The sequence below is a fragment of the Ruditapes philippinarum genome, unplaced genomic scaffold, assembly GCF_026571515.1.
Source record: "Ruditapes philippinarum isolate M1 unplaced genomic scaffold, ASM2657151v2 ctg112_1_1_1_1, whole genome shotgun sequence".
In the NCBI taxonomy this organism is placed as follows: Eukaryota; Metazoa; Mollusca; class Bivalvia; order Venerida; family Veneridae; genus Ruditapes; species Ruditapes philippinarum.
The window spans coordinates 175,064-191,688 of record NW_026854897.1 but is presented as its reverse complement, the minus strand read 5'-3'; the positions used below and the strand labels follow the sequence as shown (position 1 = coordinate 191,688).

General features: G+C 32.8%; 2 protein-coding genes across 3 annotated transcripts; both read right to left on the bottom strand.

Moving 5' to 3' along the window:
* Nucleotides 1-174: 174 nt before the first annotated feature.
* LOC132741459 (galactose mutarotase-like) lies at nucleotides 175-4,607 on the bottom strand. The gene is made up of 8 exons (XM_060729625.1): nucleotides 4,444-4,607; nucleotides 3,221-3,348; nucleotides 2,603-2,760; nucleotides 1,919-2,128; nucleotides 1,684-1,765; nucleotides 1,160-1,304; nucleotides 786-957; nucleotides 175-335 (listed from the first exon to the last, which is right to left on the bottom strand). Exons 1-8 carry the CDS (start codon nucleotides 4,497-4,499, stop codon nucleotides 252-254), a joined length of 1,035 nt encoding a protein of 344 aa, XP_060585608.1. The 5' UTR covers nucleotides 4,500-4,607; the 3' UTR covers nucleotides 175-251.
* A 1,227-nt stretch (nucleotides 4,608-5,834) lies between these two features.
* Nucleotides 5,835-16,231, bottom strand: LOC132741457 (galactose mutarotase-like). Of its 2 annotated transcripts, none has more exons than XM_060729621.1 (9): nucleotides 15,847-16,231; nucleotides 12,690-12,756; nucleotides 11,930-12,057; nucleotides 9,838-9,995; nucleotides 9,103-9,312; nucleotides 8,639-8,720; nucleotides 8,013-8,157; nucleotides 7,275-7,446; nucleotides 5,835-6,308 (listed from the first exon to the last, which is right to left on the bottom strand). In XM_060729621.1, exons 1-9 carry the CDS (start codon nucleotides 15,959-15,961, stop codon nucleotides 6,225-6,227), a joined length of 1,161 nt encoding a protein of 386 aa, XP_060585604.1. In that variant the 5' UTR covers nucleotides 15,962-16,231; the 3' UTR covers nucleotides 5,835-6,224. The 2 variants fall into 2 exon arrangements, with proteins under 2 accessions (XP_060585604.1, XP_060585605.1); XM_060729622.1 differs by having other exon boundaries at nucleotides 16,055-16,226.
* Between the last annotated feature and the right edge of the window lie 394 nt (nucleotides 16,232-16,625).

Here is a 16,625-nt window from a genome sequence, read left to right as displayed (position 1 = left end):
CATGGTACTGTCTCATTGATTGTGGCTTCATATCAGTGTTTAATTTACAATATTATTTTAAATACAATGTACTATTCCTTCATATATTTTATGTATTCTTTGTATTCCGCTCTTTGAATATCAAATTATATGCGAAAACGTGTACAAATTCAATAAAAAAGAAAACAATTGACGAAGTGTTCCCGTTTTATCGTTTGTCCTAAGATGTGAAAAGCCGAAGTCTTGAACTTCAACATTATACAAATAACATTTTAACTTTCAGCAATACTGAATACATATTTGGTTGTCTGTCTGTACGTTTCTCCGGGACTCAGGACTGTGGAAGGAAATGAAGGCTGAAAAGGAAACGCAATCGGTTTATACACATATACACATATAATAAATGGTTTCATAATTATATAAAATATTATGTTCTAAAATGTGTTTAGTGCAAAGCCAAAACGTAGTCCTGGGCGTTTATTTTCGTGACATGTTTTGCCACCATACTGTTAAATGATATTTTGCCGCACTACTTTTGAATTTCTTAAAAATTAAAATTTTAAACTATCAACATGCAAATGCTCCCAAAACCTTAAAAAAAATCTTCTTTTTTTTGTTGTAAATTTTGACAAAATTACGCGCGTTCAGATCTATTCAAAAACATTAGGTTTCCATATTATAGAAACATGGTAACATGCTCTTAAATGGGTAGGCAAACTACTCTATTGTCATTTTAAATAACATTAAAAGTTTACAATGTTGTTCTTATTGCATAGCGTTAAAAAAGAACAAATAGCAATGTTTACCTGGTTTGGACTATCAGGGTAATGTTGTGCTTCTAGACAGAATGCGCTCCATTTCCGGTAATTAGCGCCACCTTTGGCATTGTCAATTCCCAGGTAATAGCCAGTATAAAACTGGAAACCTGGCTCTGTTGTGTACATGTCTATCTGGCGTCCACTAGGAGTATGACGTAATCTTAAAAAATGTTGATAATGTTATTTTTAGCAGATGTTATGTAAAATGAAACAGATTTCAAACAGAACGATTGATATACACACTACATGTATTTGTTTTTGTCATTAGATTAGAAATGTTCCGAGACAAATCGTCTGAATTTATCATGAAATTAATTGAAACAGATATATATGTAATTGTCTAGAAATCTAGTCTTATTTACCTGGCAGCATGTTTGTCCCACCCAGGCTTGCCCAAAACGAAATTATGATCAAAGCCTTTATCTCCCGGTACGTTTGGCAACCTTGTAACCACGTTTGTTTCCGATGTTAGATCAAACATGGTTCCATTGACGTCGTCAATCGCACCTGTAATAGTAATATTTGTATGCCCTTTATGTTTAAGGCAATAAAGGCAAAAAAGGGGGACTTCAAGTTAGTGAAAAGAAGAAAAAAATATACTTTTAAACATGATTGCTTGGCACAAAACTAATAAATGACCTATTGCATACTATGACTGGAGTGTGACGATGCCATGGCGCAATTAATTGATAACAGTGCCCAAAAAGCGAACTTTTTATCACATAATTATCCCTGTTCTGGTTTTATTAAACCCGTTCAGGAATTCACACGGTTGGGTGGTTTTTGTTTTGTCGTGTTTGTATAAGTGAACGTAAATACATGTAAGGTGCTGTTAAAAAAGCGAAAGAAGCACCGGTCTGAATATGAGCCGAGAAGTAATACATACCAGTTGGTATACTTGTATCATCTACTGGTGTGAATTTGTCGGCTGCTAAACGTACAAAATGTCCATCCAAAGTACCAGCTGCCTGAAAATATTTTTTTGTAAAAAAAGCCATGTTAGTCACAACACATTTGCAAAACTTACAAATGAAAAGTAACGCTAGATCAGTTAAGTTATCATAGTTTGAGTAAACAGTATTCATTTGTCAATTATGGATGAAAACTTTCAAGTAACTCACATGTCCTGCTAGATTGAAGTAAGAATGATTTGTAAGGTTGATAATTGTTTTCTTGTTCGTTGTGGCTGTGTAGTCAAGAATAAGTTCATTCTGGTCTGTCAGCTGATACGTTACGGTGACCTTGACCTCTCCAGGATAGTTCTCCTCGCCGTCTGCACTAGTGTACTTTAGAACGAGTTTGTTTCCTTCTATACTAGATGCCCACAAACGCTGAAACGAGCATTATAAAATTAATGTATATACATGTACATCTATTCAATGCACATAAAGATTTTTTTCAGCTCGTTTATTCATACAAGGATAATTTCATTTTTAGAAGTTGAAACTTATAAACTTGTTTGTTTGAACGTGAACATTTTAACCTGTTAAATAGTCACAAATGCGCATCCATAAATGCGTATATGTGTAAGGAAATTGTAGCCGACATGCGTTAAGTCATATAGAACTAGTCTGTTAACTTGACACCGTTGTGTTAATGTGATAACTGACATTGAGTAAATAAACGAGAGAATAATTTGAAAGAATGTTCCCTTTTTTGTCGACGGTTTACTAATGCAATCCTACTCTTTGTATTCACATGAGCGAAGTTCAGATATACAAACAGTCTGCTTATGGCAGCGGAAGTGCAGATTGATAGCATGCACATATAGTTACACCAAGGTTGAACTTTTGAACTTCTTTTACCTTATCAAAGCCGTTTATTCCACCATGTAAAGCGTTTGGACCATTGTTGACAGCAAGCTGATGTGTAACTCCGTCTAAAGTAAACTGTCCTTTGGCAATACGGTTGGCATAGCGACCGACCAGAGCTCCAAAATAACGATTTCTTGTATCATAACCATCTGCGAATTTATAAATTTACTCAAAATTGTTTAAATCTATGTACTTTTCTGTCATCCACAGAAGAGTGTACATGTTATTTAAATATGGCACCAACATAAAAGTGTCACTTGAAGACTTTAACAGAGTTCTTATTTATTTGCACACTAAATAAATGTACTAAAATGTGTCAAAATATAAATGCAATCAATAAAAACCTTTAGACGTTTTTGTTATCTTTTTATCATTTCAAAATGAAATTAACTAAATTATTTTGAAAAAAAAAACACATCTAAAAGTGGAATATACAATGTATATGCTTATCAACTTTTAGAGCTGATATATACATATATATGTATTTATAGCTTTTGTACATAAGGCTGTTGTTTATTGTATCTTTAGACCTTGCAAAAAGATAGCCTTTTAAAGCTGAATGTGTAGGTTAGATCTATCAAACTTATCGAAAATAATCTAAATACTTACCCTTGTACGTGTCAAAACCGAGAGCTATATCCTCCATTTTACCATCCTTGTCAGGAACAAAGATGTTTGTGATGATTCCGCCATAATCAATGATCTTCACTTTCATACTACCATTTGTAAGACTATAACTGAAAGTTCATCAAGACAACTCTTGAAGGCTTATTAAAACCCAAAAATTAATGTTCTGTGATTTTTAGTTTTTTAAAAGCTTTTAAAAATTTTGGTGTTCTGTTACTGTTTCCCGAAACATTCCTCATTTCCAATATATTACATATTGGTTATTAGTTAAATTAAAGTGACGGTCTTAACAGTGGATAAGCGGGGTCGTCCTAATTGTGGATCATGTTACCATTGACATGAAGACCAGAACATTCCATGTTTTTTGTTGTTGTTTTTTTAATGGTCTTAATAGAGCTTAATGGAGGAGTGGTCTTTATTCCTGGGAGTTCTTTAGTAGGGTTTCTACTGTATCATTTTGTTCACGTTTCGTGCTTATATGACAATTGTTTTCTGTTGCTTACTGATGAGCATCTCTAACATGCTCTTAATCAATTATTAAACCATTATAAAACACAGAGTTGCCCTTTATTCAGAAAAAGTAATATTTATTTCTAGGGTTTAAAGAAAATAAAGATGCATGTTATTTCCTATATGAAAAATGAACTCTTCTTTTTATAACGTCTGAAAGAACTATACCATTTTATTTATCAAGGATCACGTTATATGTATAGTTCTGGCTGCAAAATATCGCTGGGAAGGAAGAATGATGTTTGCAGTTGAACTCGGATATTTGTAAACCTTTTGGTACTTTTTATTTATTCCAGCTCACACTGATCATGTCAAAACCTAGTTAAGTTTAAAGTTAAGGGCTTGACTTGGTGTGAAATTTCAACTTGCCATTGTTACTCTGTGCTGTTTCAATATCAAATAGCTGAAAGATCAAAAAGTCAAAAACTGTTTAGCTAACAATGTAAAGCAAAGTCAGACTGCACGAGAATTGCTCTATATAATAATACTAATAAAATAGGCAAGGCAACAGGTCCGCCAATAGGCCTGACAGTATTTAAAGTGTTTAAAATGACCATTTGCAATATGGAGCTAAAACTTACTAGCGTATACTGTTTCGATAAAGTCCCCTACATATGGTCTTGCATATGAACACATATATCTACGACCTTGAACTAACTGTACCACAAAATGAAAAGAAGCACACTTGTACTTACATTGAAATGTAGTGTCCATCGCTCGTCTTATCGTAAAATTCCTTGGAAATTGGCATACTTGCTGCACCAATGGGTAAGATATCGCGATTTAGTTAATATTTAAAAATGAATTTAACGCACACAGACAATGTATTATTTAAGCAGTCAATGTTATAGGTGAGATAACAGTAATGTTGAAGTATCAAAGATAACATTATCTTAAACGAAGTCACTTCATGACGATAAGTGAACGAGCGAGTGTCCGAACGCAAAACGTGGACGTGTCCGTACAACTGATTAATGTACTTATTTTACTGGTCCGTATATTGGTGGGGGTGGGGGTGGGAAAGCTAATTTTTCTTCTTTTTTTCATTCAAATTTGTTTCGGCGAAAGAAAACAAGTATTGGTAACCTGTAATAACCTCTTGCCTTTACTTGGCATTTGGACGTTGTGTTACGTATGAATTCATTATCGTGTGGAAATTTTTCTTTTAACAACAGTACAAATGATTCAGTTTAACTATACTGCAAGACTAATACGATGAATTGTCTTAGGCGTTGTTGTTTTTTTTTAATTTCACTTTCGAAAGCAATATTGAGACCAATTCCTATAATCAATATAATCACTTTTAATTAAGGTCCATTATCAAAATTTTAAGATCGACATCATCAGTGTCATAGGCTGCTATTGTAATAAAAAGCTTGGTCACAACATCATCGACTGTACTGTAGTGTCATCTTCAACATTAATAACAGTACATGTATCATCATTGACAACTTTACCATTGATTGGTGTTCAACATGATATGCCGACCAATGAACACTAAGTAATTAAGTGAACAATTTGACAATTAAGAACCAACGGCCGCTCCCTAGCGCGCGGTCGCTTCCTTTTTGGTTCTTAATTATAATTAACACTAACATAATTATTAATAACATTCATGTTTTACTCACAACAACACACTCATTACCGACTAGATCTACATCATCATTAACAAAATAATCATTTTTATCACATACCCGTGCCGATTTTGCGACTCTGTAAATATGGTATTGCACGGCCGTGCATATATTTTGACGTGACGTCATTAGCGTTATACAAACATAGTGTAAAGACGCGCTAAATGTTAGCGTTATACTATAGGCGCGTCAATGAAAAATGACTCTTATTTCACTTTTTTAAAAACGGTCTTTATTTTTGGTATGTGATAAATAGAATATTAAATTCGTGTAAGTTCATTACCGAATTTATAGCACTCGTTGAATAAAATAATATTATGCTCGCCAGAGGCTCGCATAATATAATTTTATTCAACTCGTGCAATAAATTTAGTTTTGAACTTACACTCATTCAATATCCTCTATTCACTAAAAGTATCATAGACATTTATCAACAAGTCTCTCGATTTTTTTGTAAAATTTTTTATTATCTTTTGTACAATTGTATTTCTAAATTTGTTATGCTAAATAAGAAACATAACAATTCCATGATATGTAAACATACCCACAATATACCGGATTCCCTGCTTTACAACATTTCATAAATACAACATTTGATCAACAAACATCACATCAACATTTTTAAAAATAGCACATAATTCAATTCAATTCAATTCAATTTAAACAAATTCAAATATTTGCGCCATATTTGCGTAAAACTAATCTGTAGATACCAAAATTCGATGTACAATGTATATGTGTATGATAGCACAAGAAATGTTCAAATGTAAATTATGAAATTATGCATAGATGCAAATGTATATGAAAATTAGAGACAGTTATAGACAATTTTTCAGTACACATTAAGTGTTGGCAACACTGAACACATATTTTGTCGTCTGCCTGTAGGTTTCACCGGGACTAAGAACAGTTGTAGGAAATGAAGGCTGAAAATAAAATTGTAAATATTAGATCAATGATTGTTAAACCATTAATGTGCTGGAACCGAAATCAACTAGCCTTTCCGACCAGTAACGAGCCTGTACAGCCTCCACATCTGTGTAGTCTGTACAAGCTTTTTACTGTTGGCTTTCATATTCTCAAAATTGATAATAGACACTAACAGATATGCAAGTTGGACAAGTCCGTTTAAGATATTCAGCAGTGTAAATAAGGATTAAAACCAAAATAGTAATAATTGAGCCGCGCCATGACAAAACCAACATAATGGGTTTGCGACCAGCATGGATCCAGACCAGCCTGCGCATCCGCGCAGTCTGATCAGGATCCATGCTGTTCGCTATCCGTTTCTCTTCTTGTTATAGGATTTGTAAGCGAACAGCATGGATCCTGATCAAACTGCGCGGATGCGCAGGCTGGTCTGGATCCATGCTGGTCGCAAACCCATAATGTTGGTTTTGTCATGACGCGGCTCATATGGTGATTTTAGGCATAGCCGTTAACAATCATTTTGCGCAGTTAGGAAAAATATAATTTCAAGCACATGGGGTTTGTTTGTAAAATGGTGAAAAGTTTTAAGAAGGAAGTCGCCAAGTGTAAGTGTGATCCATTGGTTAAAGTATCGGTGTCTCAACCTGGGGATTATGGGTCCAAGTACGACGGAGGTTTTGATCCAGATTTCTTATTTGACACTGGTAGTGGTTAGTCAATGGAAGCACACTTTAAAGTGATAAATGTAAAATTGTAAGGACTTATTTCCTATCAAGCCCAGATAATTTTTCATGGAATAAACATTGAGATTTCAATTTTCAAAAGTATTTTCTGCTTATAAAAAGTAAAATAAATAAATAATTTCAGTGGAATCAAAAAAGACGCCAATCTACCATGTGTTATAGTTTATGAAAGGATTGATTTTTGTTATATTGTTTTCCAAATGGTTATTATTTTCGTACCTGGTTTGGACTATCCGGATAATGTTGTGCCTCCAGGCAGAAAGCACCCCACTTGCCATAAGTTGCTCCGCCCTTCGCTTTAGTTTCATTCAAATAAAATGCAGTGTAGAACTGAACTCCTGGTTCTGTTGTGTACATGTCTATCTGACGTCCACTAGGCGAGTGACGTAACCTAGACAAATAATAAACTGTTAGATATTTCATTAGTATGACATAGTGCCTGTATCTATATCTTAATACATACACATTTATATATACAAATTTTGTTAGAATTTATTATCATTATATTATCTTTAACCGGTGGAGGACAATGTTGAGATGGCATTCAGTTTATTACTTCAGGCACGAATGGTCATCTATAGGTAGAATCACCGACTTTTGTATGATATACTTTATAATAATTAGAATAATAATAATAAAATCTTTATTTACTTAAAGATGTTAACACATGAAGATATAACATCGTCAAAAAAGCAATTATATATCTTATTTTTAAGTGTGGCCTTCTAAACTTGCGGTATTACTCCCTCATACATACAAAGTAGAAATTTGTCGCCCTCAAAACATTTGTAATTGCTTTTAGTATGATAATAATACTAACAATAATAATAATAATAATAATCATAATAATAATAATTAATCATCATCATCATCATTATATCGTCATCGCACACATGATAGTAATGTAGTGATTTCAGTAAGGGAAACTTTACACTAGAGTATACAAGAATAACCCACATGGCAGCATGCTTATCCCAGCCTGGTTTCTCAAAGACAAAATTGTGATCGAACCCGATACCCCCTGGTACATTGCGTATACGATCGACCAGGTTCGTTTCTGATGTCAGGTCGAACATTGTCCCTGTTACACTTTCAATCACCCCTGAAAATAAAATGTGGAAAAAAAATAAGCACTGGGTATCAAATATGCTAACATGAACAAATATGCTAACATCACACATATGCTTACATAAATAAATATGCTTACATAAACAAACATGCTAGCATAACAAATAATCTAACATCCTGATCATGGTCTGGATCCATGCTGGTCGCAAACGCACTATGTTGGTTTTGTCATGACGCGGCTCATTTTGCTCATTTTTTTTCTTCTTCATATAAGACAAATGACGTTTGAATGTAATTTATGTTTGTTTTATAACTGTTGTGCTCTTGCATTATTTCTTTGATGTTTGACAACTTCTCAGTTTATAGTAATTTACTTTTAAACAACTCAACTCGAAATTTCAAAATCAGTATGTATTAATTTGATTCAGTATTCATTTTTTGAAAATTTAGAATCATTTTCAGATTTGTAATACATAATAACAGCATGAAAATTATGTTTATGTTGTATTATTTACCTGTTGGAATTGAAGTGTTATCGACTGGGGTATATGTTTCGGCCGCTAAACGAACTGTGTGTCCGTCCAAACTTCCAGCTGCCTGTGGAAATCATACAAAATGTATATAGTAACCAAAATACAGATTGCTCACTTGTTGAACTTTATTTTTATTTAATTAACTATAAAATTTATTGTCCGATTCTGCCTAAAATAAAAATCATTCAAATCAATTGGAGGTCCACAATATTTCAACATTCACCCTAATACTGAATGTTTGGACTTAGAAGTCCTTAAATTTATAAATAAATATATATTTGTTTGTTAACGCATTCCAGAAAACATTTAAGGTGTTGTTGTTTTTGTTTAAATTTTTTGCGAGGCCGTTATGCTTAATATGAATTTTCTTAACACGATAGTTCAATACGATTTTAAAAATACATGTCTGATATGGACGATATGACAATTGGAAACACAATACTTACATGCCCAGCCAGATTAAAATATGCATGGTTTGTTAAATTAATGACTGTTTTCTTCTTTGTCGTAGCATTATAATTGATAATCAGCTCGTTTTGGTCGGTTAATTGATAAGTGACCGTGACCTTGACCTCCCCGGGATAGTGCTCTTCACCGTCTAAACTTGTATACTGAAGGACAAGTCGATTTCCTTGAATGCTTGAAGTCCACAGACGCTATAAATAGAATGCTAGTGCAATTATATTTGCCTTTCTTCAGAAAAGCTTAAAATTACAAATAAAATGTTATTTTCAGGACAGTTTAAAACTATGACGTGTATGTTCATTGTTATAAGATTTCAATGGAATCTTTGTCATTATTTAATACGGAAAATACTTTGTTTCGGAAAACAAATGTACGAAAGAGGTTTTCGTTTTACACGTAAATTTTAGATACTATTTTAGTCATTTTCAAAAATCTTTGTATAATAATTCTATTACAATTGACAAGTATAATTCTCCTGAAAGATTCCTAAATTTAGTCAAGTAGAATTGCCACAGAAGTTTTGTATCAACTCCAAAAGACAGATTTTGCTTCACCGACCGACTGCAACCACGAACCAGAAAATGTTTCTTTTTGCAATTGAAAGATTTCAGATTATGTTCAAATAGATTTTTTATAATTTTAAAATATTGCAATCTAAAATCAGCAAACCCAATGTGTACATGAATTACAGATTTTTTTGTAATTTTATTCAATACCTTGTCAAAACCTCTTGTGCCACCATGAAGGGCGTTTGGACCATTGTTGACAGTAAGGTTGTATGTGACCCCATCCAATGTGAAATGACCTTTGGCAATACGGTTGGCATAGCGACCGATTAGAGCTCCAAGATATGGAGGATTTTTGTCATAGCCGTCTGAAAAACAAAGAAAACAACATTTGTCATTATCTTTTATATTATGGTTTCTACTGAAAGGAACAAGGGCTATTTTATATTAATTACAACAGCGGTAGTTCTGGCTTCCATTACTTTATATGTCGCTTTTATTTTGACGCTGTGCGACAGTAAATAGCAGTATATTATTAATTAAATCTGTTCGCTGAAGTCTCTTTAGCTACAACAGTGGCAATGTAGCTACAACAGTGGCAATGTAGCTACTGGCAATGTAGCTACAACAGTGGCAATGTAGCTACAACAGTGGCAATGTAGCTACAACAGTGGCAATATAGCTACAACAGTGGCAATGTAGCTACAACAGTGGCAATGTAGCTACAACAGTGGCAATGTAGCTACTGGCAATGTAGCTACAAACAGTGGCAATGTAGCTACAACAGTGGCAATGTAGCTACAACAGTGGCAATATAGCTACAACAGTGGCAATGTAACCTCAACAGTGGCAATGTAGCTACAACAGTGGCAATCTAGCTACAACAGTGACAATCTAGCTACAAAAAAAAACAGTGGCAATGTATTAGTCAAATGCTACCTGGAGTCTAAAACCCACGACAAAAACAATATAGGAGTACTATGACTTGAAATTTAAAACGTTTCTCCTCTCAAGTAAAATGAAAAGACTTCTATTGAAGCCAGTTTGATATTTACAAACAATATTTAAGACATTTGTCTTCAGTATAAAATCAAACCCGTACAGACTGACCAGGCTCTTTATATATTGGATGCTTAATTTTAATACTCTGATACAAAACTTATCCCTCAAGTTAACAATATATTCCCAAATTTTAAACAAAACAAGATTATCCATTTTAGACATTAAGCAAGAAATTGAATTGCCTCAAATTAGTTATAAATAATAGTGCTGGTCCAAAAAGATGTAACGTTAAGATAATCATATTTAAAATTTCAATATCGAATGTTTTGGTTTTATCTTAATTGATATCAAGAACAGTGTTATATGACATATCCTATTGAGGTTTGTTGTTGTTGTTTTTGTTTTAATTTATCAATTTTTATGTAAGAATTCTTACACTGTGGGAGAAATTACAATAAAACAATTTGAAATCAAATATAATTATCAAGATGCCCAATAATAAATTTAAATGGCACGTAAATGTGAATATGTAACCATTTTAAATTCAAATTCACGTACAATTTAATTATAATATAAATTGGTTAATACATTGATTAACCGGTAAAAGTAACATTTACATAATGCTAGACCAAGTGACCTATTTATGTGTCCAATAAAATAAATAACAAAATAAGATAAATGCACCATCACAACGTTTTCTTCTACCCTGTCTACATAAAAATTATATTTATGTTGAAAACATTTTTATTTAGAACTATTAATAAATTAATCATATTTACCACATACCCGTGCCGATTTATCGGCTCCATCAAAATAGTATTGCACGGCCGTGCATATATTTTGACGTGACGTCATTTTTGTTATACAAACGTAGTGCAAAGACGCGCTAAGTGCTAGCGTTATACTATAGGAGCGTTCTTTTGCACTTAAAACAATCTTTATTTTGAGTTTGTGATAAATAGAATATCCAATTCGTGTACGTTCATTACTGAATTTTTTTGAATTCGTCGAAAAGGCTCGAATAATATAATTTTATAAAACTCATTTAATCAATTCAGTATTGAACCTACTGTACACTCATTCAATATGTGTGTTTGCGACCAGTATGGATCCAGACCAGTCTGCGCACTGATCAGGATCCATGCTGTTCTCTCACCAACCCTTTTACAAGTAGAGAAACTGATATCGAACAGCATGGATCCTGATCAGACTGCGCGGATGCGCAGGCTGGTCTGGATCCATGCTGGTCGCAAACGCACTATGTTGGTTTTGTCATGACGCGGCTCATATGTGAAGATACCTTTAAATGCGTCAAAACCAAGCACGATGTCTTCTGGTATCCCGTCCTTGTCCGGTGCAAAAATATTCGTGATGATTCCTCCGTAGTCAATTATCCTCACCTCAACTTTGTCATTCTTCAAGGAGAATCTGTAATTTTAGATTAACTGTATCAGCAAGATTTGTTTTTTCTTGTGTATAAAAGATAACACATACGAAAAAAGGACAGTTAAAATGCATTTTATAGTTTTGAAAACGGAAGCTTTTCAGACACTTTAAAATTCTCATTAATGTTGTTGTTTTTTCTTTTCTTTGTTTTTCTTTTTTTTCCACTGAGTATATATATTTTATTTTCTCAATTTATTTTCCAAAATACATTGATTACCATTATTATAACAGTGACTAAGTAAAAGATACCGAGTTCGAACTAAAACATGAATTTAAAAATTAATAAGAATAGAATTAAAAGTTAAATAAGCGCAATCAATATATATACCCTAACCGAGCAAGAAACAAATAATTTTTCTAGCTTTATCCTATACGGTCAATAACGGTGCATTCTGTACATTACTGTAACAAGCGACAATATAAATCCACGTCTCTATTATATCGTTTAATTCTATGTCAAACAATTAACTACAATTGCAACAAATATTGAATGTACGCCCCTAAAACAAAATCCTATTACCGCCCCTGCATTGGTAAATACAGTCATGTACATGTATATACAAAAATATGTACACAATCAGAAATATACATGTATTAATTAATCGATTACTTACATTGAAATATCCTTCCCGTCACCCGTTTTGGCGTAGAATTCCTTACTTATAGGCATAATAGGCGTATCTAGAATACAAAATATAAATTATATTGAAATAATAATAACTAAATCAATGTAGAAAGACGCTCGATAAAGTCCAAAGAATGCAAAAGTTCTCGCCAAGGTTAAGCGTCACAACGACCTAAATATTTGTTTCTTATGCCTATTTTATCGATATCCTTCAGTAGCTATAAGGATGAGTAGGGAAAGCTATTAAATGCTTGTTTCTCTGTGCAACATCTGGTCATAGGAATACTGTAGCACATGTTTTATATGAGAAAGAAAAAGGTTTTTAAAAATTATGCTGCGTTTTTAGTTACCTCGTCTGTTTATGTCTGTTATTAATAATATATAGAGGATATTCAAGTTTTTTCTATAAATACATGATTAATTTTCAGCGAGTGGTATGAAAATAAATATTTTATGAGAGGCGGTAGCCACGAGTGAAATATGGTAATTTTCATGCCACAAGATGAAAATAAATCATGTATTTATAGAAAAAACTTGAATTTTCTGTTTATTATATACATTTTTCTCTTTCTGGACATTAAAATGTGAAAGACTTTCTCTTAAATTTTGAGTACTGGCAGAATTTAAAAGAAAGTAGTCCGACAAGACACCAGTGAAAATACGGAAAATATGTTTCACTGCAGTGAAAAATAAATTTTTACAGTGAAAATACGGAAAATGAAAATACGCATTTTATTTCATCAATATTTCTCAATATTTCATTTAAAAGTATATAATAAATTACAATATTTTTTTCACGATAGAATGTTTGTTAAAATGATTATGTTGAACACAATTATATCAAGTATGCTGGGTAACTTTCTATCTAATATTTCACCTTTGATAAGGTTATTTGGTTAGATTAATAAAAAGTTTATGGAGTAAAAAAAAGAACATAAAATAACACAGCAATGAAAATACATGATACACGTGGATGATATTGTTGGATATGGACAGATGACATTGATATAAAAATATGAGCCGCGTCATGACAAAACCAACATAATGGGTTTGCGACCAGCATGGATCCAGACAAGCCTGCGCATCCGCGCAGTCTGATCATGATCCATGTTGTTCGCTATCAGTTTCTCTACTTGTATTAGGGTTTGTAAGCGAATTGCATGGATCCTGATCAGACTGCGCGGATGCGCAGGCTGGTCTGGATCCATGCTGGTCGCAAACGCACTATGTTGGTGTTGTCATGACGCGGCTCATATCTTTATACCTTCCACGTAGTGCACTAGTATTAACTCTACAGTTACCTTTTATTATTATTAATTTTATTATGTAAGTATTTTAGTTAAAATGTATTCTCAAAATATCAAATTCTCTTCAATTTAGTTGACCTTTCTTAGCCTTGCATTAACTTCTTTTTTAATAAGTGAGGTAGCTATTATTCAGGGTATCATAACGCCAAACATAAAAAGAACAATGAGTTGTCTTAAGGTATATGCATAACTGATAAATGAAACATTTCATAGAATTGTAACAACCTTATCCTTTAGCATGCTAGCGGCATGTGACCAGTGCTAACCAAGATCAGTGGGCACATCGATGCCGTGTGGTCTGATCAAGATCTGCAAAAGTCGCACGTACATATTTTGAAAAAAAAATTCCCTAAAACGATTAATTGTCCAGATTGAAAGATGGATAAGTCCATTTCTTATATATTTAGCGGATCGAAGGATCAAACCTTTGCATAAAACATGTATATGAAAGACATTAGTATAGATGTGAATTTGAAAAGAAAAAAATAAGATTTCTTGTTTATTCTTAGTATTTTTTCAACAGTTTTTATGATAATTGTAAAAATACTAAAATCTAAACAATACTATACTTCATATAAGGTTTATCACAATATATACGAGTACTACTTCTTGTATCATAAGTTTTTATGTTTGTTTATTAATCAAGTTCTATGTTCGACTATCTAACTCTGGCTAAAATGTGACCAAATGTGTGGCATTACTAGTACTATTAAATCAGCTATTTGAACATTTTCTACAATGTACGTTTGATTAACTATGACCATCAATAAGAAATAGGACACCAAGACCTACTTTGATAATATCATGGTTTTGACATACATCTTCAGATCAGGTTAACTTGACTGTTCACATTTTTATATCTAATGTGTAATACAAAGACATTGATTGATCAAAAGAACGCACCAGTTGATGTTCAATATTTTAAAAGATATATCGTTATTTTAAAGAACTGCATCACAAAATTATGCAAAATACCCAAATACCCATTGAGAGGGAGGCATACTTATTATTCATTATTTTTATTTTCAGTATTAAACAGTTGTTGAACATTATTGACACTGTCGTTTTTAGTGTCATATTTGTGTAATATATCATGTTGAAACCATTGATGCATGCATTTGATGAATATTTCATCATATCGTACAAAAAGTATGTCGACCTGACACAAGTTTTTGGTCATAGCGTCTGCCGTGTATGGAGATTGTTCTTTTTCTGATGGAACCATTTTTTTATTTACCTTTAAAACCCCAATTTTGGCGTTCAGTTATGATTAGAATTTGGCTCATTTTAATATATCGTAACCTTGTTATACTTGTCAACAATACTTCTCGGCTAATTTACTGTAATTTATAACACTTCACACCACACAGTATCTGAATTGTAGGACTATAAATTGTATGTATATAATTTTATGTTGAATAAAAGATATGTAACCACTTTTCCACTCACAGATAATTTTGGGCACTATTTGCCACGCTGGCCGTATTTTGCCATAAAAGAAACAAAGGGTACCAAATTGACACAAGCGGTGGAACTAGCTACTGGCCAATGTACATACCGCAACGAATTAACAACAATCATTTCCATTATTTTGATTGTGCATTTAATACGAAAGAAATTGTAAGGCCATTTCAAGAAACGGATTGAAAATCGGAAATATCTAAATAGATTTTTATTTTCAAATATCACTGGCAGTTTTGGCAATGTGGACCTCAGTGTTTTCTAGAAGGCCAAGAGGAAAGACGTCGCCCTACATTTACCGGTTGTACTTTCGGTTTTGGTATTTTGATTGTTTGAAGAAAATTAAACATCGCCAGTTATAAAAAAAGGATGTCTTACCTTCGCAGTCTGGTCTGGAAACAGCAAAATATATTGTAAGCACTAGCAAAACTAATGCAATCAAAGAAATTGCAGTGATTGCAATACATATCGGCCTTTGTCCGCCCTTCGCCATCTTTAAACGTCCTCAAATTTATAACAATAAAATGTTAGTCCAATTAATAAAATGTAAAAATCAATCTCCAAATTATGTTTATGCAACACTTACTCAATATTTAAAAATTAAGATAAGTCCAAGTGTTTGTTACAGAGTGGCCGGGTAGCACCGATTTCTTGTTCGCAATTTGAGCGGAGGTGACGCGCCGCTAGTTCAGTGACCTAGTGTGTGTCAACGTAACATTATGTGAAACACACACATAAAGTACATGATAAGACCAAGTTTAAACAAAATAAAAAAACACTTAAGTCGCTGTAAAGCGATAATGAAAAAGTACATTTGAAATTAGAACACACAAGTTTAAAAAAGGGTTGTTTAAAAGAAATTTTGTGAATAGTAATTACATGTAAAACTGTTTACTTAGTCAGACTCACATATAAAAATCAAATTTAGCAAAAAGCTAGATACTTTACCAATTGAAAAGACATCATGCATCGATGAATAAGCTCATAAGAGTAGGCTACATAGCTGATCCAGTGAATAAAGAAGGTCTGCGTGTTGATGCATATCGTTAAAACATTACTTTGACGTAACTAAAATTACAATAAATTAAGAGGGAAAAGTAGATCTATCCTTTATTTTCAGATTTGAAAAATGTTAGACAAGGAAACTTTTGCTATTT

What these genes read in the sequence shown, in the direction of transcription:
- LOC132741459 (XM_060729625.1), bottom strand. Translation starts at nt 4,499, where the DNA reads ATGCCAATTTCCAAGGAATTTTACGATAAGACGAGCGATGGACACTAC. An exon ending in ACTTCAATCTAGCAGGACAT is followed by an intron (nt 1,766 to 1,918) that starts GTGAGTTACTTG and finishes AAATATTTTCAG; the next exon opens with GCAGCTGGTACTTTGGATGG. An exon ending in TGGGACAAACATGCTGCCAG is followed by an intron (nt 958 to 1,159) that starts GTAAATAAGACT and finishes ACATTTTTTAAG; the next exon opens with ATTACGTCATACTCCTAGTG.
- LOC132741457 (XM_060729621.1), bottom strand. Translation starts at nt 15,961, where the DNA reads ATGGCGAAGGGCGGACAAAGGCCGATATGTATTGCAATCACTGCAATT. An exon ending in GCACAAGAGGTTTTGACAAG is followed by an intron (nt 9,313 to 9,837) that starts GTATTGAATAAA and finishes TTCTATTTATAG; the next exon opens with CGTCTGTGGACTTCAAGCAT. An exon ending in ATCCGGATAGTCCAAACCAG is followed by an intron (nt 6,309 to 7,274) that starts GTACGAAAATAA and finishes TTTTATTTTCAG; the next exon opens with CCTTCATTTCCTACAACTGT.